General features: G+C 41.1%; 1 protein-coding gene and 1 long non-coding RNA gene across 3 annotated transcripts in view; one reads left to right on the top strand and one right to left on the bottom strand.

Annotated features, from left to right (window-relative positions):
* slc7a10a (solute carrier family 7 member 10a) overlaps positions 1-22006 on the top strand; it is a 46284-nt gene extending 24278 nt beyond the window's left edge. For both annotated transcript variants that reach the window (XM_037794017.1, XM_037794011.1), the window contains exons 2-11: positions 1370-1574; positions 4699-4850; positions 14722-14847; positions 15762-15915; positions 16054-16177; positions 17039-17142; positions 17288-17384; positions 17525-17674; positions 19886-20063; positions 20167-22006. In XM_037794017.1, coding sequence (XP_037649945.1) covers positions 1489-1574; positions 4699-4850; positions 14722-14847; positions 15762-15915; positions 16054-16177; positions 17039-17142; positions 17288-17384; positions 17525-17674; positions 19886-20063; positions 20167-20267 — 1272 coding nt within the window. In that variant the 5' untranslated portion in view covers positions 1370-1488 and the 3' untranslated portion in view covers positions 20268-22006. The remainder of the gene's footprint in view (positions 1-1369; positions 1575-4698; positions 4851-14721; positions 14848-15761; positions 15916-16053; positions 16178-17038; positions 17143-17287; positions 17385-17524; positions 17675-19885; positions 20064-20166) is intronic.
* LOC119502817 lies at positions 2005-18937 on the bottom strand. The gene is made up of 5 exons (XR_005210180.1): positions 18637-18937; positions 14732-14839; positions 8202-8374; positions 4664-4848; positions 2005-2118 (listed from the first exon to the last, which is right to left on the bottom strand). It is a non-coding gene; the product is annotated as an uncharacterized LOC119502817 (long non-coding RNA).
* Positions 22007-25136: the final 3130 nt, after the last annotated feature.

The following is a 25136-nucleotide window of genomic DNA, read 5'->3' as shown; positions in this document are numbered from 1 at the left end:
TTACGTTCTAAAACACAAATAAACACCCAACTAACTCCGCACAACCCCGTGGGAAGGTGCCGTGTTGCAGGATTTTTAATGAACGCAGCCGAAAGGCAGACTGTCCTCTGTGCCTGGTGCGTGTGCCTCGGTCAAACTGACACACCGATTGCAGCACACAACAGCCACTGCACAAAGCAGAGGAGAGACAGAGGAGCAGGGGAACTCACAGCGGTGTAACAAACCCATTCTCATCCGTCAAATACGGCCGCAAAGCATCTAAAGGGGGGGGGGACTTGTGTCCATCGATGTTTGTGCCTTGAGTGTATTCCACCATCTGAATGGGCTGCACACCCTGCATGCTGTTATTGGCTGGGGATTACACCCCCACGTGGGGCCCAAAGGATGTTTGCAGACGCCCAGAAGCATCCTGAGTAGAGCAAAATAAGAAGAAAAGAAAAAATACAATTTATTGACATCTTCCTACGTCTCCTGTCAGCTTTCATTGCACCTGTTTAGGCATTCTTATCATTCATAAATTCCACCTTCAACCTGAGCAGAGGTCTAATCAACCAGAATAACTGGAAACACCTGTGTTGGTGTTCAGAGGACAAACAGGTTCAGCTTATACAGAGTTTGAAAAAAGTGTTCAACTGTACAACAAAAACAACAAATGAGTAAAGATCTTCCAGTCCCTTCGAGTTGGTACTAAATGTGATTACTACATTATGAAAATGCCCAGTGATTGGCAGTTTGGTTTTAGCAAGTTCACTCTACTCGACATCAGCCCTGATTTTCCGCTTCCCGACTATCGACTAGAAAAGGAGCCTGTAAATTGCGAAATTTGATCCGAGATCTGTAAAAACTCTCGTGAGACTCGCTGCCAGACGACCTATCCTAACCTTAACCATTCGAGGCATACGACATGACACAGGAGGCTGTTGTAAATTGACTCTATATATTCCAATCTGCCCCAAATTTCACAAGTTGGATAAGAGTCTTGGTCTGAAGACATATACGTTCCATTATTGAGTTATGGTGATAGCGCCACCTACTGGCAACAAGAAATGGTTGTATACTGCCACCCATCCCTCATAGAAGTGCCTTTTAAGGATGTCCCACTGGTTCTCATCAGGTCATTTACAGTGTCACGCGCTCCACGCAGAAAATATCCTCTAACTGTTGCGTGCAGTGTCCGACTTTCATGGAAATGCACGGCAGCGGGTACCCCCGACGTGTGTTAAGGGGCGAGGGCCCGTTTGACGCTCCTTGCACCTTTAATTTCTTTTTATTATTTCATTTTTTTGTCTATATATTGTTTTTTAGAAAATTGTTGCATATTATACCTTTAAAGGCAAGTGTAAATAACCTTTGTTTTTTTTTTCCTAAGGAAACATCATTGGCTCTGGGATATTCATCTCCCCTAAAGGAGTGTTGGAGCATGCAGGCTCAGTGGGGCTGTCACTCATCGTCTGGGTGTGCGGAGGGGGGATCTGTGCCCTTGGGTCCATGTGCTACGCTGAACTGGGTGTCACCATCCCAAAGTCTGGAGGAGACTATTCATACGTGACAGAAATCTTTGGAGGGCTAGTGGGGTAAGTACTGTTGTTTTTTGTCAGGTTACCCTTTATTTTAACACTGCACGGCCTAAATTACAACAGCAGTTTCTCCTACAACAGCTTTAAGAAGTGTCATGTCGACAGTGTTAGTTTCCAGCAGTCGTACTCATTCGGTATGGATTATATTGCAACACAAGAGGGTGGCCTGTCTGGAACCAATCAGCTTTGATGGTCTTGTGACTTTCATATGGTCATGTGACATGTCAGCTGATTGTAGAGCAGCGCTGTAAGACTGAGAAGGTCAAACGTGCCTTGCGCAGTGCATGCCTGAAGAGGCACGAGTCCTGTGTGGCTTGAAAAATGGGGCAAAGGAAATAAATGAACAAGAAATAATAATTAAAAAACTAACAAAAGAGGTCAAAGGTCACAGTAAGATAAGGCATACTGTCTTCTGGTTTCAGCAGCAGTTTCCATCTGTGATTTCTTCACTGTCTCTTCCTCATGCTTGGGCGCCAGTCTCTTATAACTGATGCCAAGATGCCCTTGAGCAAGCCCCCCAACCCCAACTGCTGCAGTGGAGCTGTACAGAGACCAACAACAGGAAAATAACACACATAACCACAACACTAGATCTGCTGGTAACCTCATATTATTGTGTTACCCAGCCCAATTTACAGAGCCATAACAAACTTGAATAATTTACCCCTTAATATATGCCAAATAAAAAATAAATCATCCTTTAAAAAGAAGACGCAGAGGCATTTATTGGCATGCAGAAGACAAACTGAATAGTAAGAGGTATAACTGTGCTTTTAATATTAGTATTTTGCTTCATATGAGTTCTAAAATTGTAAATTCTCAATCTTTTATACATCACTTATATATGCATTTTGAATTAGTATTCCTCTTAAAGGGTATATTGATAAAATTTTTATGCCGACGAATTATTTAATAAGAAAGGTGAAATAGAAAGGTGCTGAATAAAGTATGGCTTTTCCTCAAAAAAATTATTAAGACTGTGAATTAATCATTTCAAAAAAGTTGACGGGTCCAAAATTAATGTTTTGTTTATATCTGTGGAAGACATGTGACGTTTGGTTCACCCTTCTAAAAAGGCTTGTGAGTCAGTAGTAAAACGATGTTGGTATCACGTGGTGTCTCTATGTCGTCAGCTATCAAGTTGCGAGTTAGTGTAGAAATAGCTGGCTGAGCTTCACACTGGTGTCTCCATCAGGCTGCAGAATAAGTGAATATTTACTGTGGCAACAAGTACGAACTGACGTTGGAACATAGCTGTCTTAGCGTAACTGTCCGAAAAACAATAACCCATAGCATTACAATTCGGCTTATTTAAACAAAACCAACAACAACAGCCATAGTCCTTACAACCTTAACCAATGTGTTGTCACCACCGGTTAGATTGTCACAATAAGAAAAATAACAGTTTCAATCTCTGAGGAGCTACGTTAGCATCTTAGCATTAATGACGGTTGCGTCCAGTTACCAAATGTTATACAGCAACTGCTTCTATAAATCAAAAAGCTTGGACAGAATTTCTCTGAATAAAAATCAGATGCAGACCGGTGCCTGTCTCCCTCCATGCCGCTACCGGGTAAGCGAGTGAGGATCCCTGATGATTTTCCCTGTAGTTCCCTCAAACAATGTATAACAAAGATACACATCAGAGGATATTTAGTAGTGGGTGGCCAACTGAACCAAGGTTGGCGATTGTTGGAAAGACTAACCAAGACAGTTATGGTGAATTGTACTTTTTTTCTGTCTAGTTTGAATAAAGTGTGCTTTACGATGCTAGAATAGCTGATCCCCCCAGCTGAAACTATGGCAGTCGGGGAGAGGGAGGAGGTGTGCAGCGTGCACAAACACCTAATGTAGGCGTTTAGCTACATGTTGCAAAATGACACTTAATCTACCACAAGATTCACCACTTGACATGATTGTCTGTCTGAGTCATTCCACTCGACCATAAAATATACAGGTTGTGCAACCAACCGGCAAACATTTGCTGTGCAGGCAATGCAGTGGAACAAGGGACGGAGAATACAACATCTAGGAGATCAATGTTATCAATAGCACCTTTAATTGTATGTACAGTGTTGACTGGCTCTGAATTGTATATGAATGTAATTGTATGTATATTAATGCAATTCATGTTTATCATGTAATGTGTTATCTATTGTATGTCAGTCGACCACAGGAGGAGGAGCTGATTGGTATGGTCAGCCATACTTGCCAACCTTGAGACCTTAAAAAAAAGGGAGGATTTCAATCAAAGCGGGATGTGAAAATAACAAAATAATAAGTACACTGCAAAAGCATTTTTTTGCTAAACTTTTGATTTAACCTTTAACTTCCAGGAAAGAAAACTGAATAATTTGCCCCTCTGGTGTGAACTTGGCGTGTGAATCTCTGGCATAAACTAATATTCATATGTTTTTATTAATTTTTTGCTCCTGCTTGAGTATTTCTTTCTCTCAGTTCTCTCCATTTCTCTCTTCTTCTCTCACTCACTGAAGCTCCTTTCAGACAACGCGACAACGGCACCACTGCGCTCTTATTTCCCATTGGCTTGCGTCACGCCATGATGGCTTTTCACTGAGTCGAGCAAAGCCCTACTTTGACCGCTGCACAATGTGGCGAGCGCAGCTTAAACATGAACTCAAACTGCGCTACGTGGCGCCAGCATAGACTGCTCTCTTCTGCCGGAAAACAATGTTTGGTGTAGCTCTATTGTCGTCCGGGTGGAAGGAGTAGGGATTATACACGCTGTGCAGTTCCAGAAACACACTAAGATAATAAAAAGGAAAATAAGTGTGACAATTTGCAAGAAAATTGGGAGAAGTATGTGACAATTGTGAACCCGGGAGGAAACTGGGAGAAGGCGATGAAAAAGTCTCCCGGAAAAATCGGGAGGGTTGGCAAGTATGGCATCAGCTAATGAGGATCCTTTAAACAAATAAACTATAGTTGTGCTGGGCAGCTTTTAGTATAAGTGTGAATGTGAAGTCCCCTTCCCTGTCCAAATAACAGTCAACACCACAGTTTGTAGCCGCAACATCTCCATATAAAGTTTAAAACATTTCATGGAAAGGGACGTTTACGCTTACATAAATCCTGTGTGTTTTGTCTCTTGGTCCTGTAGCTTCCTGTTGTTATGGAGTGCCGTCCTCATCATGTATCCGACCACGCTGGCTGTCATCGCGCTCACCTTCTCTAATTACGTCTTGCAGCCGGCCTTCCAGGACTGCCTGCCTCCGTACATCGCCACCAGACTCCTCGCCACCATCTGTATCTGTGAGTCACAAACAGCCCGAAAGTCCTAATTAGTCACGATTCGCGAGTCCTTCTGTTTAGTCTATTTTGGTGCTTTGCTGTGATGTTTTCAAACTGTGCTTCCCAGAGATCATCAGTGCATCCCAAACTTTTAGGTCTTTTTCCTCTTATTTTCCCGTTGATGAAGCTCGAGTTTCTATAGGTGGGCGCTTTTTTTTTTTTCTTCTTTCCAGCCAGGGTGACCGCTGCTGCTAATGCTAATGGTTCTTCTGTTGATCCCAAACAAACTGAAACTTAAAACACATGAAGTCCTGTGCAGTAGAGGATTTATCCAGGGCAAAGGCTAAGAGACACTGGGTGCTTCTTTTCATTACATTTAAAGTCAGATGCCACAGAGCGAGTCTTCAAGTCAGAATTTCAAGTAGCGAACCTTGGCAGCACTCCTTCCCTGTGAGGTTTCTGAAATGCAGTCAGTCATCTTGTGCCACATCAACATGGCAGTACTCACTGGGGATATATGCAACATTGCATACAATTACATTTTTCCATGTCCTTAAAATTTATGAGAGGAGAAGAGCTGTGCCAGTGCAATGCACAGAGTGTAATACAACCTGGCAGCTGGGAATGTCTGACCTCCCACTCCAGGAACATAGCATTAAAACAGCAAAAGTAAAAGCTTTCATTAGCTGGGTGTAGGTAAGATCACTATTGTGTTACATCTGTTATGGAGAGAAGCACAACAAACGAGGTCAGAGGCTATTTTCCTCACTGATGTCTAAACAAAGATCAACGAGGCTCTAATGAAGTCTAAACTGTGAGGAAGTAAAGGGCAATCCACTTTAAGCACAGACCGTACATGTGGTGACTCTATCAGTATGTGCACATTAATAACAATGTCGTTGATGGGGAGGGCACTACCGGCAAGAGATTTAGTTGCTTTCAACTAAATCCCTTGAAAGCAATACAGAATACCTGAGAGCCTTACTGCATTATATTCCATTAAATGTATATATTACATTTCCACCATAAATTGGTGCATAAAAATTCACCAGAAGGCAGGAAATTAAGTGTTTGACACTCAAAATGTCAGATCTTCCGCTTCATATGTGACCCCATCCACCACCAAATGCTGAAATGAAACCTACACCCTCGTGCCCCCCTTGGATATTTGTTCAAGCGCCGACACTGGGGAGGCTGATAACCTGATCTGTTACCTTTGGACAGAGCTTGGCTAATTGTTTCCCATTTTTCGCAGTCTTTATTGTTATGCAAAGCTAACCGTGTCCTGGTGGTAGAGCTTTATATTTAAAAACAGATATGAGTGGTATCGATCTTCTCATCTAATTCTTTGCAAATAAGCATATTTCCCAAAATGTTGAACCATTCCTTTAAACCGACAATTATAGTACCGGACAGGAAAAACCTTGACATTTTTGTGACGATGTGAAATGCTTAACAACAGAACTGTTTTGTCTTGTTGGTATGAAAAAAAAACTACAACAGATTTTTGATTGACTGTTGATGATCCGTTTTGGCAAGGAGCTTTGCCCAACATTTCCAAATTATGTTGGCCAGGTTTGTCATGTTGATTGGCTCAGAAAAGGTTTGAGTAAACAGAGGAAGAGTCGCTGATGGACTTGTTGGTAGTTTGAGAGGATCCAATTGGTGTATTGATACTGTGGCTGGCTGGTTTACATTCCTGTTGGCTGCTTGCTGCCACTCAGGTCTCTGCCTCTGTCATCGTGACATCCTGGTTCACAGTATCACACTTCAGACCTTTAGACATTTAGGTGACCCGACTGTATGACCTAGAGTGGCTCCCAGTGAGGTAAACAACAACTTATCTTAGGGTGAAAGGCTGGAGCACACTTAAAATCGTTTAAAGAAATATTGATTGAGCATTGAATGGTGGTAGATCATAAATAAGTGCTGGGAAAACAAATTAGAGCAAGGAAAAAGCAGAAATAGTCCCTGTCCAGACTAGGGATGCTGATTTAGATTTTTTTTAACCGATAACCAACCCTCATTAACCGATTATTAACCATTAACCGACAAGATTAATGTGTTGCATGCAGAGGTGCGCCAGCTGCAGTGTATGTGCACAACAGACAACTGAGTCCCCAGTTCACCCGTAAGGGAGCGTTAGCAGCCACGATGCCGTGTGTATTGTCGAGGACACATGCAGCCACTTTCCCAGTAACTCTCCACCACACCATTTATTTAACGTTAGCTGTGAGGTTGTCAGCTGTGTGTCTGCCCGGCATAACGATAGCAAGCGTCCGACAGACCAGGTCTGTTTGTGCTACGTTAGCAGCTGTAGCGTTGCTGGTGGCTTCGTGCCTGCCGTTGTCACACACATACGATCTGTCAGCCCGACGTAACGTTAGCGAGTGTCCGACAGACCGTGTGTGTGTGTGTGTGTGGCGGCGGTGAGTGTGAGGTTGTCGGTGGCGTTATAGCTGTGAACTTAGCTGTAGCAGTGTGTGTGTACAGTTTATTTGCGGGTGATTAATTGCTACAACTCCTCAGCTCAAGACCTGAGCCAACTTCCTGTATCTTGCAACACCGGCTCAGCTTTCTATTTAATTTTTAATATTTCTTTTAAGCGTTTAACCGTTAATCCTTAATGTCGGTTAATGGTTAGTTATTCACATCCTTAGTCCAGACAAATCTGTCTATCCAGCAGGATAAACCTGAGCACCCGGTGACCAACGTGTTATGAGTGAGCAGCGAACTGGTGGGAGGAAGAGGCTCTATGAATGTAAAGCAAAGGAAAAAGCCACAGAACTACAAAGGGTAAAAGAAATGCTGCATACCAAATCCAGTGACTTTCATCTCATGCCTTGAAGATATAATGATACTGTGATAGTCACAGTGTGCTGACGGCTGTCATTGTCATTTAACAATTCCTTATGAAACAGTGTGCTCTATTTCCAGCCTCTAATCTGACCAGCGCCTTTCCTTAAAATGTGGTATAGTACAGCGATCTGTAAATAGCCATTGGCAAAAACAGACTGAGCATATCTATGGATGACAAGCCAGCCAGTTCGGTCTTGTCTGAACTGGATGGAGAAACGGGAAGATATACGGGAGAGGGCTGGGTATCTGAGAGCGCGTGCATGTGCTGGGCTGGGGTTAGCATTTGCAGAGCACGCCGGTGGACCGCCACTATTTTTGGCGACAGAAGGTTACATCTGCTGCCTAGTTAGGCCAGGGGACCACTCCGTGTGTCATGTGTTGTTTTCTTGAGTGTGGTACGAGGTTGTGTGTGTGTCAGTATCAGTGTCAGACTATATAATGGTGCCAGCCTTTGTGGACGCCGCTAATGAGAGGGTGTGTCTACGCCATTGTGCATTGTTTCAGAGTGGTTACCGTGACGCTCCTGTCACCGAGCTCCATGGAAACAGGAAATGGGCAGGACACCTTGCACATCAATGATGGGGGATCCCATTGGCCAGCTGACATTCTGGTTGGCTGTTTGATGTTCCTATTGGCTGCTTGGTACCGCCTCCATGCTCCCCTATGGCCCGCATCACACTTCAGACCTGCTTTCACAGTGAGATTGTATCTGTCATCGGCAGTTACATAACATTCAATCCTTACGTCTGAAACTTTATCAGCAACTTGTGAGCAGGAAAAAGTGTCCGGTTCACAGCACCCTGATAACAGATGGAGAAGATATTCCTCTGAACTCTACAATAATCTTGGATGATAGAGATATTGATGGTTTGATAAGACTTTTCACTATCGCTCCCTCAAACACCAAAAGCAGATGCGTGGAGACACTCCTCTAAAATTGGTGGTATAAATAACAAACTTAAAGCAGACATATCATGCTCATTTCCAGGTTCATACTTGCATTTTGGGTCTCTACTAGAACATGTTAATACAGCAGCGTATTGCTGCCACACAAGAGAAAAACAGATCACATTATAACGTGCCACTGATCCATTTTTTTCTGGTGTGGCAGCAATATGCTGCTGTATGTGTACATGCTTTAATGTTCAAAAAACATAATTTAATTGGGCGGTATATTCTAATGAGTCTGCACGTGGCATGGGAAGGGGAGCCAAATCTGAATGGCCTGTTGGATCACATGTTTTCTGATCCAGGCACCCCACAAAAAAACTGAATGGGTTGTCTTATTTCACAGTTTGTGGGTTGGTAGGTACACGTTTTCATAATATGTCCCCTTTAAAGTTACTACGAGGAACTTTCATTTTGTGTTGATCTTTGCGGTCCCTGTGGACAAAAGCGGTAGTGTTTCCGAGTACTAAAAGGTCATTTTACTGCAGCAGGGTCTGACAGTCTGTCCCACTCAGTCCTGGTTCTTCCGTGCCTCTCCTTCCTTCCAGCGGGCCCATCAATACGGCCTGGGTCTCCAGTAGCGTGGTGTCAGTGTTGGCTCCCAGAGGGGACCGGCGGAGCAGCGAGGCGAAGCCGCTGCTGCCGGGCACGGAGCTCTCCACCTCCCACTGGAGCTCTGAATCTGGGTTGAAGGCGACAGCGAAGCTGGGTCTGTCCGCTCTGGAGTCTGAGCTGAAGGAGTTTCTGGTGAAACTGCCTATTTTCATCTGATTTTGCGTGGAATCCCACCCTGTGTCACCGATGACAAGCATTAACAATAACTATATAGAAATAACCAATCATCCTTTCTGATGGTCTCGTTAATGTATGTAGGTCATATAGAGGCATCAGTATTAAACCGAGACTATTTCATAAGCAGTTAAAAGTTCCTCGTAGTAACTTTAAGGTCTATATGCCACTATTGCAAATATGGGATTGTTGTTAACACCACCTAAAGCCTTTACTGATGATAAAGATGATGGATTGCTATTTTCATACAAAGGTCATACATTCTTTTAGCCCATGGCTTACGCAACTCCGTATACAGTGAGTCACTCTGCAGTAGTGTTCATCATATATGCACTTCTAGACAAATTCAGGACTATAAATAAACCATTACACCACAAATTGACCCACGGAAGTGAAAACCTGTCAAGTCGCTTATAATCTGCCCAAAGGGAATTGGCAAGACAGTTTTAAGTAACATTAGGAAAGAAAAAGTTGGAAGTATCTTGGCTGTCGGGGATAAAATGTTTTCCACAGTTTGGTGTACAGTGAGTGTCTGAAACACTCAGTGAGATTAACTGGATTTAATGTTGTTCTGCATTGCTGAGTCTTATTGAGGCCTGTTATGACAAGGGAACTTTTCTTAGTGACGGGTTTACGAATGTGAGTCAGCCTAGATACGAGTCCCCCCCTCCTTCTTTGTCCCCTGCAGAGTGTACTGCATGAGAGTCACAAGTGACCCAGGTGTGTGTGTGTGTGTGTGTGGGGGGTGGGTGGGTGAGTGAAAACCAGACCGGTCCAGTTGTGGGTCGGTAGTGTCCTTTCTAAGAATAGGAGCACTGGATAGCCCACAGCAGCACAGTCATGTGCCTAATACTCCCATTTCAGGAGATTTACTCTGTGACAGCACTTTATTCTGTCAAACATTGATCACGTTTACTAGAATTAAATCACCAATCTAGTACATTGAAGCACATTTTCCAGTAATGAACATTAGAAAACCATTAATCTAACATCATATCCAACCATGACTATCATCATAAATGTGATGAGGCAGGAGGGATACACACCCCTGATTCTCACTTAGTTTTACTGAGGAGGAAACAGCAATAGCAGCTTCTGTTGTTCATTCCAGCGCAGCAGGGAGACAACTTTAGCCACCACTTGTGTGTGCCACATCAGTGTGGTGGTGCAGCAGAGGTAGAAAGAGAAGGCGTTAGACCCTCTAGTTAGCTTCGAACCAATGTTGTCAAAAACTGCCAGAAGTTTAATACCTTCCACAGGCACACTGTGCACTCATTCATATAGTCAGAACGATTTAACTATAGGCACAGCGTAGACGCCAATGAATGAAGCAGTGCAAAGTATGCAGGCTAAGAATAAATACGGACATCACGCGCAAATTATACTTTAAATGTGGTTGAGTGATTTAAATTTCATTGTGGCAGTCCAAGACTTCCACAGAATCCCTGGTCATGCTGGACTTGTTATATTGGAAGCTGCATGAAACTACTTTAGAGTTTGATTGAGGGGTCATGGTCAGTCAGCAGACTAACAGCTATAACTGCTCTGCAGAACAAATCATAGTACTTACAAAAAATAAATCATCTGACTGAACCTTTTTTTCAAGGCTAAGTCATTTTCCCCATCTATAATTTGTATTTGTAAAACAAGTTACGGAGAAGGCCCCCACATTAGGGCGTGTACACACAGCCTTTTTTTTTATATTTAGAAAAGGCGGGTGCCACAAAGTTATGAATTTCAGACTGAAACATAAGATGTATTTTACTACTGAGTTATAGTCTATTGAATTTTGATATCTTTCTAAAATAAAACCGCTACCTGTTAACTTGTAGCTGTTCCAGATGGAATCATTATCCTAATGCATCAAATATGAATGAAGGGAACAGATGCTATAGTCGCCTCTTCATTACCAGCCGCAACAACAATGCTGGTATTGTTTACACCTTCTGTTAGTCATCATGACAAGATGTGGTCCTGGACACACCTACTGTAGCGGGAACTACCACAGAGGCAGTTTTGAATACTTTGCCAGGTGTTTATAGTTCTGCCTGTCTGTGGACAGATTTTTGTCATAGCGTCAAAACCTTGCAAGATGCAGTCACAAAACTTTACAGGTGTAGCTGAGATCAAAATAAAAGCTGAGCAAGGGCACCGGATGTAGGAAGTGGCCACTTTACACCCCTGGCCCGATTAGGCGTCGTGGTTGGTGTGATCCCTCTAGCTTAATTTTGTTTTCCCAAAGTAAAATTGCATCTCTTCTGTTAAAGAGTGAATGCAATAATATGTAAATGCATAACAGTATTAAGAAACCTGCCAGCAAAAAACAAATAACCGTGAGAGCTACAGAGTGAGAAAAGTCTGTTCCTGTTGTACAGGAATGCAGGATGTAATGTTCCGCTGGTTTTAGTTCATGCCCGAGAGGAAAACTGCACAAAACCACAAATGAGCACACAAATCAAAGGACTATTAGTCCAACCATGTTTACATATTTGTTCATCATGTTCATGATTGTTATCCCTAAAGATAATTGAATGGAAATAAGAGTGATTTATTTATTCATTCAAGAGTCTATTATTTGCATTGTACACTAAAATCCATGAGAAATATTTTTTGTAAAATAAAAACTGTGGTATAGAGATTTTCAAAGCTAATCTAATCTTCAACAGTTAATTATGTTCTGCCCCATTTATCTGTAACAGTCTGTGTGTCGCCCTCTTGGCTTGGTCTCTGTTAAAAAAGACAGTTAAAGTCTGAATGGGAGTTAAATAAAGACATTAACAGTGATGGCTTGGTGCAGCCCTCCTTTTATCTTCCCCTACACTACATCACTGACTGTACTATGTTAGTTGTCAGCATGTCTCTGCATGTATTTCACCCAGACCTAAAACCTGTAGATTTACTGTCGCCTGAAGGGATTCTGGTGTCAGATACCTTGTGGTGAACAGACAAGACAGGGGGGTTATTGTCAGTTCAGTGACTTCGGTGACCAGATCCTGAACCAAGAGGAGGCGTTCCTGAGGTTAAGGCCTCCTGATAAATCTGCACCAAGTTGGGATCAGAATCCATTAAGAGTAAAAGCAGTAATTAGTTTAGTATTCTAGTGCTGAGGCGGCCTTCAATAGAAGCTGTGATGGCAGGACACAGATTTACCTGCGCTGTCGCATTCAAAGCCTGCTGGCACCTCCTTCCTGTCAGGGTTAACACAGAGGGAAGTGGGGGGAGGAGGTGGTTCACGGGAACACAGGAACGGAAATGCATGCAACACCCCTAGGGTAACTGACTATAAAACACCACGGTGTTGTGGGGGAGAAAAAGCTCTGCCCGGTGCCACCAAAACCCTCCTGCCAAAAATGCACGTGTGTGTGTATGTGTTTGTGTGTGCCCGCGGAAGCAGTTTGTTCAGATTTCTGTGGTGGGAGGAAAACCTTGCCTCCGGTGATGGATGACATGGTCGATAACACCCTACTCCCAAATATACATGGACACACACACACACATTCTGTGCCACTCCTATAAGAGAGGGCATTTTTGTGTAAAAGGGAGGAGGAGTGAAAGGTCAGGAGAGAATCTGAGAATAAGAGTTGTCCCGAAAATACCATCTTTTTGCTTTGGTGCGAAATATTCCAAAGTATTCGAAGCTTCGCGACGCAGCGCAACTTCTTCTGTCTGTCTCCATCTCCCCCGTTTCAGTGGCCGCGACAGTGCCGCTGCTGCAATACTGAGCACACACGCACCTCTACACATAACAAACAGGGATATCCATCTGAGAATAACTAATAATAAGTAATGTTTAATATGAATAATGTTGTGGGATTATTCCTTATTTCATGGGCTATTTTGAGATTTATGCATTATGATTACATACTTTTCATGATAAAAACAAAAACAAAGCATTCGAATACTGATTTGGAAGTCGATTACCATGGCAATGGTCGAAGCTTCGAAGCATTCGGGTCAGCCCTACTGAGAAATATAGAGATTAAATAAAGACGGGAGGGAAACGAGACAAAAGAAAAGATGCAGAATACTGAGAGACAAGAGAAGAGACAAAGACGGAGAATCTGAACAATCATGCTCACACATCCTGACACCTAAACCGCTTCATAATCCCTAGCTCTCGATTTGATGTGCCACACAATTCTGAGTGCATGTGAAACACAAGCAATGGTCAGTAAGTGGATGAAGGCGAGGGTATGGGGTCTATACAATTTATATAAATTCCACCACTATTTCCTGCTGATATGGTACGTCATTGAGAAGACAAGACAATAGTGGGTATACGTATATCTCCTTTTTTGATGTGGTACACCCCCTCATGACCTCTAAGTGGTGAAGCAAACCAGCAGGTTGCTCAAATTACCTGAGAATGTCCACTGCTACACTCACATGACTACTCTCACTGTAACACATACCTTACATACCTTACTCACCTAAAGCTCTGTTTAAACTCGCGCGAAGCACCGTGGACGTACATTTTCTACATTTACATAATACTGTATTCTACGTGAGTTGGCTGACTGAATTACAGTTATAGTATGTTGTTGTTTGTTTTTCACACTCAAATGTGTGTTATGATGTGTACAGGACTGCACACCTTAAAACATAAAATAAGAAAAGTACAACTACACAAAAGTTTTGTTTTCTCTCTTTCTTTCTCTGTGCTGGTAGCCCCATTCACACTTCCTACTGGGTTTACCTCTCACTTGTAAGACTGCACTTGAGTTTGAGGGCGACTGGAGAGCCACTTGCACTTGCTCGGATTGGCACACTTGGAATTTGGCCAGCCCTTGTTATGGTGGCTAACACGCAAAACTGAGGGTCAGTGTGAAGGTCACTGGCTTTAGGAAAGGGTGAGGGAAGCAGGGGCACACACACACACACACACACACACACACACAAATAGAGACACTCTATACCAGGAGGAAACAGAAAGTAGGAAGTGTTTCATTCCATAGATTTCTGTGTGTTTTGTCCCGAAAGAGGTGGTCATAATACCTCTGGGTGCTGACAAGAGAGGAATGTGGAGTCATATTGGACAACGTCCAGACCTTAAGCTTTGACATAAATATGAAAGAGGCAGCAGAACACATGTAGTCCATGCATCCAGCTGGTGAATGCTGCTTTACCTTAAAAGGTTATGATTTTATCTCATGAGGTGTATTTACTTCTTCTGATAATGTGGAGGTTATTAATTTAGTGGAGGCGATACTTATACAGGGCTGTGAGAGACCCTGCATTTATAAGGCAAAGCCTGTCAGAAACATGATGCTTTCTGTGTATGTGTCTGTTTCCGCAGTATTCCTGACCTGGGTGAACTGCTCCAGTGTGCGCTGGGCGACAAGGATCCAGGATGTTTTCACTGTAGGAAAACTCCTCGCTCTGGTACTCATCATAGTTGTAGGACTCATCCAAATCTGTAGAGGTAAACACACATATATACACATTCTGGTGAGATTTAAATCCTCAACATGATGGTTGTTTCTGTGGTTCGGTTTGGAATGAACTATGCATATCTAGATACAGCACGTTGATTGTTTGATGACTGATTTTAGTTTATCTCCATTAGGAAACTGAATTGTTGAAATAGTACTGATAAAGCAAAGAAAAATCTAAAAGTGCAGAGCAAATTAAATGTACTACCTACATTTTCAATAAAAGAACAGGATAATGACAAAGATCAGCATTACAGTCATATGGAAAATAACAGCTGTTGGACTCACTGAGACATAAAATGAAATACAAATAAAATATATCTTGTGAAAAAAAATGTGCAGCTTACTGACTGTCGCTTATGAGAGTATTTAAAATTAATTTTGGTGCATTTAGATTGAAAGAATGCCCCCACAAAACAAATGAAAAAAGAGTTTGAAGATAAATGAAGGGATCATCTGTACATATTGTATTTGCAGAGTAGATTTCATGTTAAAAAAAAATACAATACAGTTGATAAACCTTTAAACACTTCTGTTTGGAAACATGAACAAACAGTTTATAATAAGCTCATTTGGGAAGAAAGCTGCTGCACAACTGTAAATTCTGTCACAGCAGATTAAAATGTATTACCAACGCTGACCTCTGGTGTACAAAACTAGACATGACATTTAAAAGGTCTTCAAGTAGAAACAACAGTGACAAATGAGACAACTTAATTTAGAAAGTAACTGAATTTTTATGGTTGTAGGCAATAATATGGTGACCAAATTGTTTTAGAAGTCAGAATTTACTGTGTGACAATGTAGTTGTACTGTAGTGAAAACCATGTGTATTGTATAGGTGATATTATAAAGGATCTTTTCACTGTTTCATCCACACATCCCTTCCTCTCAACTCCTCCAGGTCACTATGACGCCCTGCGGCCCAGTGTGGCTTTTGAATTCAGTCAGGACCCGTCAGTGGGACAGATAGCGCTGGCCTTCCTTCAGGCCTCCTTCGCCTACAGCGGCTGGAATTTCCTCAACTACGTCACAGAGGAGGTCGTGGAGCCACGCAAGTACGGCACGCACATACACAGTATAGTTTAATATCTGTCTATCATAGCTCTACTCTACTCTCTAATGTCTTGTTAATGCTCTATAAAACCAACATTTGAATTATCAGCATTACTTATGTACATCATTATCTTTATTAGGAACCTGCCCCGTGCCATCTACATCTCCATCCCACTGGTGACCCTTGTCTACACTCTGACCAACATTGCTTACTTCTCCTCCATGACCCCTGAGGAGCTGCTGGCCTCCAACGCTGTGGCAGTGGTGAGCAGCTCTCCATGTCTATGAATGTATGTTTCATAGCAGTTAATAAACTGTTTTATACAAGAGTCTCAGCTGTCTGGAAACCGGAAGTCTGCTGAAGCCGAGAATCCTAGCACGAGACAGACCTCAACCAACCAATTAATTCATCAGTCAGTAAGATTAAAGTTTTTTTTCATGATCCCAGAGGGAAAACTGGGAAACAGTCACAAATTCAGTTTTTGACTACTTTCCTTTGACGGACTTGTATTACAAGCAGTGTCTTAGGATATGAAAGAGATAGTTTGGGTGTTTTGAAGTGGGGTACTTATCCAGTCAGTGTATTACCTAGAGTAAACAGACAGGCGCAACAGAGCAAAGCAATGTACTGCTGTGGACGAGGCCGGCAGCAAAAGCCTTTCTGAGCCTTTCTTTTAGGTGGCTAAAATACGTTTTGCTGCCGGCCCCGTCCACAGCAGTACATTGCTTTGCATCCGTGCGGTAACTCCTGTCTGCTTCACCAAACTGGGGGCATGCCAACCATCATCTACTGTAGGTAGCCTAATACCACTGACTATGGATAAGTACCTCATACAACCCCACTTCAAAACATCCAAACTATCCCTTTAAAGGATAAGGCCATTGTCCTTAGAATCTATAAACTGACCTAAAGAGACTAAAAACAACAGTTTTCTATCTCATACAAGCCTTATATGTGCAGCCACAGTTTGATATAGCTATGCAGGGTGTTCAAAATGCACATTGCAGCTTTTAGGAAAATTAAGAAATAAACGCATTACTGTTCGGGATTGAATGAACGAATCAATAAATCAATCACTCCGTAAAAATCAATAATCTGACCCATCAGATGTTGTGTTGTTCCAGACATTCGGGGAAAAGCTGCTAGGGATGTTTTCCTGGGTGATGCCGATCTCTGTGGCACTGTCCACCTTCGGAGGAATCAACGGATATCTGTTCACCTCCTCCAGGTAGAACACACACTCCTCGCTTTGCTGCACGCTACATGCCAAACCTTCATTTTAACAGCCTTTTTATGAACAAGAGTGTCAAGAGTTACTCCTAACAACTATAGTAAACCTGAACATACATGCATACTTGTCTGTCTATTTGTAGACTGTGTTTCTCAGGAGCCAGAGAGGGTCACCTGCCCTATCTGCTGGCTATGATCCACCTAAAGAACTGCACTCCAATCCCCGCCCTGCTGGTCTGCGTGAGTGCTGCACTCAGTTTTGTCTAGCTTCATAGGGATGCACAACAGAAATAGTTTTTAATATTAATATGGAACTATTTAGCATTATTTTTTTGTTAGTTTAACTGTACTTGATCCTTAAACTTACCTTCATCTCACAGTGCCTCGCCACCATAATCATCCTGTGCATTGGAGAGACACACAACCTGATCAACTACGTGTCCTTTATCAACTATCTGTCCTATGGAGTAACCATTGCTGGCCTCCTCTACCTCCGCAAGAAGAGACCCAACCTGGTCAGACCCATCAAGGTACGGAAACCTGAGAACCACAGATCCACTGCAGGAACTACATTTAACTTGGAGTATTTTGTTACATGGCCTTGTTGAATACATAACAGAATGTTATTTAACTATCAAATCATAGATCTCAGTTTACTTAAAATTAACTACCAGTGATCTCTGTGCCAAAACTACTAGGCTACTGCTCAAATATCAACTTTTCACTTTAAGAATAGATTAGATTAGATTAGATTTCCTTTATTGTCATTGTACAGGTACAACGAAATTGAGTTTGCAACTCCCCATCACATACACGATACATTAAAAGACAGTCTATAAATATAGGGTACTATATGAAGACAGCTATGAGGTTAGTGACCAGTGTCGTATGTGCAAACTGTCATAAAGGGCAGTAAAAGTAAGTAGACAATCTAAAACAATATAAAAGACAATGATTAAAATAAATAATGAAATACATAATAAATAGCATAATCAGTCCGCATGTGCAATATCATAAAACAAATGCAGTTCAAAGTGCAATTATGCAGTCAAGGTTAAAGTGCATGGTAAAATACAATACAATAAAATAAAGTGCATCTAGTCCATGCATAACTCCATAACTGGGGGGACAACACCTCCAACTGGGAAATGTTAAAAATATATATGTATTCTTGCCAAAACTCCAAAGCCAAGGGTTCAGAATAACAAGAACAACAATAGGGAATTTAACTGAAAATGTCAAAACAATGTAAAGATATACATAAAGAGAGATAAAAATGAGCCTATTAGGTATTGCAATTAACAACAAATGGGGCTACACAAAAACAAATAAAAGTGACAAAATGTGTTTCATATATCTTCAAAATGAGCAAACAGTAATTCAGATAACATTACATACAGAACTATATGGCTTGGACCAATAATTAATAAGATAGTAAGTATAAAATCTTTATATTAAACGCAGGACAATGAAAATAAGACATGAAGCTTACCTTAACATGAATCCCATGATGATTATTTTCCCTCACATGTCTTCAAGAAGTATGTCAACATGGAGCGTAGTTAATGTCGCAGCATTTAATAACATAAACGTAACAACTGAAGAGAGTAACGTTAGAAAAAAGAGGTTTCTCGTTATCTAGGAAATGCAGGTGTAGCAGGTGTAGCCAATTAACTTCAATAACGTTATTGGCCAAACAAATATTTAGTATATTGTATCTGAGTAAAAAGGCTGGGATAATAGCGTTAGTATATAATCTTCAGCCCAGTCTTGAAGGGCTTTTATAAGTTTTACAAGCTTGAGTTGGATAATTAATGGGCCTTTAGATATGGTAGACTACACCTGTAGTTGGACATTTCAGGTTGGTCATGCACATGGATGGTATTTTGGCGCCCCCAGGTGTCAGAAAGGTCAATTACATGATATGTGTGTGTCTATGGACAGAACATATGCATTGTTGTCATTTGTCACAATATGAACATATACACGATTATCAATAATTTGTCTCATAAATTTATTTTTTAATATATTATCCCAGCCATATACTTGGATACAGTATACTGTAATATGTTTGTTTCTGATGGAAGAAATGTAAAAAAATGTAATCCCAATGAATATAGTGGCAAAAAGAAAGGTAACACTTAATTTTACAGGTCTGCAAATTTCATGGTAATTACGTGGAAATGACTTTATTATAAACATTATTAATAATTATATGCTAAAATAGCATATAATTGTTAAAATAGGGCCCTTAGGCTTAAGAAGAGGCTGTGCGCTGCTCTTCATTGGAGGTGGAAAACAAAACTAATAGAAGACACTTCTGATCAGGCACAAATCTCACCATTGTGTGACTTATTGTCTACACAAATGTATTCTGGTAGCTAATGTCATGAATCAGGGAGATTTTTAAGAAATTTCAAAAAAAGTTATTTGCTAATTATTATCTATTTATCAGCAGAAATGGAAATAAAGCATATAAATTATCTTTGTATTCTTTTCCTGGAAATGTATTAAATAAATTACCAACTATTGAGAAATAATATTAAATAAATAATGTTTATAATACAGTAATTTTTAATCAATTGTGAAGTAAATATTGGGGTAATTTGGCAGTAATTCCAAAGAAGTTTCAAATAGGTTATTGCTAATTATCATCTAATTACCATGAAATTTGCAGACCTGTAAAATGAAGTGTTACCAAAAGAAAAAAGTTTGATTGTGTATGTTTTTGTCATGTGCAGGTGAGCTTGTTGATCCCCATCACCTACCTGGTATTCTGGGCTGTGCTGCTGGGCTTCAGTCTGTACTCTGAACCAGTGGTTTGTGGCCTGGGAATGGTCATCATGCTGACTGGAGTGCCTGTATACTTTGTGGGTGTTCATTGGAAGGACAAACCCAAATGGGTCTACAGGGTAGTCGGTGAGTTGCCACTGTACTGCACGTATTGGAATGATATTTATATATTAATGTTTGTAGTTAGTGCCTGTTATTAAAACTCCTCCTGTTGTGTTTTGCGTTGCAGAAAGAGTCACATACGTGGGCCAGAAGGTGTGTTATGTGGTGTTTCCTCAGGGAGACCCCTCAGAGACTGAACCCCTCACTGCCTCCAAAGCCACTGACTGAGCAGTGCAATCAACCAGGAATTCCCATTTTTACATCAGCACCTGTACTTCCATTTTTTTTTTTTTTTGCGTTACAATTTGTCACATTGGTCAGCTAGTGGATGGTGCAGAGATGGTGTCATCCATGTTCCTGCACAGGTGCAGTCTGAATGGGGCTGCGATGAAGCTCCAGTATAAAAGAAGCGGATGGTTAAACTCAGCATGTTAAACACTAAAACTGTGGAACATGTTTTTATTTGTTAGTTGGTACTGTTACTCCACTCTCATCTGTATGCTGAATTTCCTCTTTCATGCAGATCTTTATCTCATCTTCTCCCTCCAGTTGTCATCTTCTGCTTCACCTCCAAGATATTCTTCTTTTATGACTTTAACTAAAATCCTTGAGCTAATGTGCCTTATGAAATGTATATGTTGGTATAGTGTATTGGTTTGTGCGGGTATTTTGATTGAGTAATAACTTTTTTTCTGAGGTAAATATGCAAGCAGTTTCTGCACTTAGCAATACTTCTCTATTACTGCTGCTACCTTCAGCTCTGTTTCACTAATTATTCACATGATGTTTACTGTTTGCCAACTGTGGATGAGCTATTTTTCCGTCTGTTCTTTGCCTGTTTTTTCTCTCTTTTTTACCATATCACTACTTTCCCCTGAGAGATACTGTCGGTGCCTTCCTATTATTATTATTATTAGAGAGATTATCTACACGACACTCACCGTTCCCAGCAATATTTACAGCGCAGGAGAGACAGTAGGATGACGGGAAGTTCGTGGCTATCAGCTGGACGAATGGCCGCCTCTCTCAGAAACGAACAAGCTGCATCATTACTTCTCCTCTTTAGGAATGCCACTGTGAACTCTTTCAAGGTGCTTCTTGACCTGCCGGGACAGTTATTAGATTTCAGATTCCTCACCTGACGTGTATGATACAGTGCTTACCATTAACATGTTGTTGGATAACATAACAAGGATGCATATTGACAGATAGATGGGTGGCTAATAGCGGATATTTTGTGCATGGGCCTGCTCCCACTTCCCCAAAGACACATCATCACTGCATTTACCCCACTGACTTTTTAAAGATCAACTATTTACATAATATACTGTAGTTCAATTGACCTACTGTGACCTTATAGACTTTCTGTGGTTTCTGACTTATCATGGCCTCACTGAAACAATAATTTGCCCCCAATTATTATGGTCAGATTGATGTCCTCACTGGAGTCGTGATACCACTATCAGTATGCTAATTTACTGTGCTCCAGGTGATATTGGTGTTTACATGTATTTTAGTAATCTCTTATAGGTCTTGTCTATCAGCTGTTTGTGTTGTACATACAACAGACCTTATGAAGGTTTTTAACATGATGCAAACCAGCAGGTTGGATCTTGAATTGAACATTCGGTCCACTTCCAGGCCAGTAGATGCTGGGAATTTACCTCCCCACACCCCCATCGCATCAAATCCACTAAGAGACTCGTACTTCAGACAACAATGTCTGTCTGCCACGTCCGTCCGGGCGCTGTTAGCTCAGTTGAAATCTGTAAATATTGTGTGTAAAGAAGAAAAAAAACCTGTTACAAATGCACCAGGGACTCCTACAAAGTTCACATTCCTCAGACATGTTGTGATACATTTACATACTGCACAATTGATGGGTGTGTCTCCGTGTTTTGTAAAAGTGTGAAGTTGTACAAGAATAACAATGTAATTACTTATTAAATATAGCAACTTCTAAGATGCAGCTTTCTTTCTTCTTTTTGTTTCTGATAATACAAGTGGGTGTTTTAGTGTCCTCAATAGCATCCCGTGACTTTTCAGCTAGCGCCATCATCAGGTGAAAAATGATATTGCTTGTATGTCTTTCGCTGAAATAATTCAATAAATGATAAAGAAGTTTATTAATTGCAGGCACAAGAAAACAATGACTAGCCAGCAGAAGGCTGTACAGGGTTTTGATCAGCAAACCCCACAACGTCATGTTGGCATTTCTCTTTCAGCGCAAAATATACAAATATAGTTCTCGAAATAAGAGAAATGCTTTTATACAAACACAGTATACACGTTGACTTCAGCCTTTGACGGGGAAGAAGCTTCAAAATCAAACAGCGGGGAGAGGGTATGCCATTATCAGACAACCTGGTTCAGTAGTACGTTACTTTCCAGTGGCCTCAATCCAGTGTATTTACCATAAAGAAAACTAACTAACTGAAAATTCCAGGTATAACTCAGTAATTGTAGCATATTGGAAAGAGTTTGATAACGTACATTATAGAGAATAAATACAATGGAGAAAATAAAAAAAAAAACACTGACAAAACAGTTTAGAAGATCTTGACGTTGCGTCCGCCCAGCAGTTTATCACAACTTTAAAGAGGACCTATTATGCATATTTTCAGGTGCATACTTGTATTCTGGGTTTCTACTAGAAAATGTTTACATGCTTTAATGTTCAAAAAATGCTTTATTTTTCTCAAACTGGCTGTGCTGCAGCAACTCTTTTCACCCCGTCCCGGCCCGCTGTTATAATTGGTCAACTGAACCGAACTCTTTGGGCTCCCCTCCTGCTCCGCTTTAGCTTTGTTTGAGGGCATGCCAAACGAGCCACAAAATGTGTAACTTGATGACATCATTACGTTATTAAAGAAAAGGCGGGACTTTAAGTGAGGCGGTTTCAGGCAGTTCAGGAGCAATGTTACTGTGGGGGACAGTAACTCCCTTTGGCGTGGACTTTGCAGACCTTTTACATGCACAAAAAACTACATAACACACTAAAGGAAAGGGAAAAAAGCACAAAAGCATAATAGGTCCTCTTTAACAAACCGGCAAAACCCAGGGTAAAGAACAGAAACACTTGATCTTGGCTGACAGATAATAAAACATCACCTTAGCAGTCAATGTGACACAATCTCTCTTTACATACAACAAAAAATAAAATAGTAATATCATCATTCTCTTTAACTGGTTGGCTGCAGTCTGAAAAATTTCACCAAGACCTTTACATATAATCATTTAAATAAACAGGTAAACACACTGGAACGAGGTTATTGAAAAGCAAATTTTCTTTTCCCTAACTCCCCTGCCATAATAATCCCAGAGATTCCTGATGCAGTAGTGCACTATATAACTCCAGAGCAGTCGCTTGTACCAATCACATGTCATATCATAAAGCTGTGTCGCAGACAAATCTAATCTCTTCAAACATGTAAACCACAACTGTGGGCCGTCAAACTCTCCGTGATATTTACAACAGCAAGGAAAATAAAACATTAAGGCATTTTTAAAACACTTCTGTACAACACAAAGCAAGTAAGGACATACATTCTGCAGATATGTGATTTTTTTTCTAAACTAATTAAGTCAAACGAGGACGGACAGGCTTTGAACTTAAATAACAAGGTACAAGAATAAACAAAGAGCACAAAATATGTAAAGCTAGGAATGAGTAACAGAGCAGATCATTAGGCAGGAATTACCTGTGGAGACGTCTCTAATGGCACATAACATGTAGCAGCCGTTTATGACAAAACTTCTATAAGAAGGAAGCACATGAGGGCAGCATGGTGCATTCAGCTTATTCAAAGGAAAAACAGCAGGAAAAAGACCATGTATTTAGTACAGAAACCTGACACTGCAGCTAAAAATCAACCCGCATTTGGCTTCTGGTCCTTTCTCATACTCTCTCTCTACTTACACACTTTTCTGTTCAGTATCAATATCCAGCAGTAAAAGAGGGAGAAATTCACTGATTTCATACGGAAGCCGAGAACATCCGTGCTTGCTATTCTGTTTTTTTAATGCCGTTATCTCGAGAGATCACAGGCTTTGTTATCTCAAGATGATGAGATAATCAACCCGTTAGACACGAGAAAACAATAAAGTTGTTTCCTCTTAAAATGTTTATCAGAGATCAAGAGTGCCATGCCAGCATGCATAGATGGCGTCATTAGATAACGGCATTAAACAAAATGTAACAAGCACGGCCGTTCTCAGCCTACGTAGTTTCAAGAGAAATGAACGTGTTACATTCTTTAGAGGTCTGACAGTAATTAGTAAAGGGTCACCTCAGGGGAGACAAGCTTTACAAAAAAACGTCAGAGACACAGGCGATCAGGTTCAATCAAGTTCAGTGTTTGTCAAGGCAGAGCGAGAAATATAAAGTAGGACTAGTACAGGTCTCCGCTGAAGACTGAAAAATAGAGGCCTTTGTTTTAACATCCTGTCATAGAAAATCCCACAGCATAGATATGAATTTCCAGTGGAATATACCAGCGGTCCAGGCGTCTGCAGTGACCAGTGTGCAGTCAGCAGTACTGCAGAGGTACCGCTGGGATGAAGAGGACTCAACAAACAATCAATATTCTGAAGTGAAGCCTCTCTTCCCCGACGCTTCCTAGACATTCACATAAAATCTTCACAGACAAGTTCATGAGTTCATGAGGAAAAGGCTTCCTTGAGTTGGGGTTTGATTTGATGAGGACGAGGGGCTGAGCATAGTTACAGGCAATATACTTGGACTCACTACCTCAGTTTCCATCCAAGTTTGGCTTTTTAAAATTGATGATATACCAAGTTAAAAATGCTGAATTGAAAATTTCGATTTGATATAACTTAATGAAAAAGTTCTTCATGTTTAAAAGGGGTCACTGAAGAAGAAGAGTAGCACTGGACAATGTGCAGTATGTGTTGAATAAATACTGACAAAGGTTTAGCATGATTGAACCGCTGAATGATTCAGTGACACTGCACTGTTAAAAGAATTGTCTCATATTTTACGCTTATTTACCCTTTGGCAAAGACTCTCCATATCACATATCCTTATAAGTAAGATTACAGCTAACAGCCGGTTATCTTAGCTTACCACAAAGACTG

Source organism: Sebastes umbrosus, chromosome 2 (assembly GCF_015220745.1).
Source record: "Sebastes umbrosus isolate fSebUmb1 chromosome 2, fSebUmb1.pri, whole genome shotgun sequence".
NCBI classification, from domain to species: domain Eukaryota; kingdom Metazoa; phylum Chordata; class Actinopteri; order Perciformes; family Sebastidae; genus Sebastes; species Sebastes umbrosus.
The sequence above is the reverse complement of the archived record's forward strand: the minus strand, read 5'-3'. Positions and strand labels throughout refer to the sequence as shown.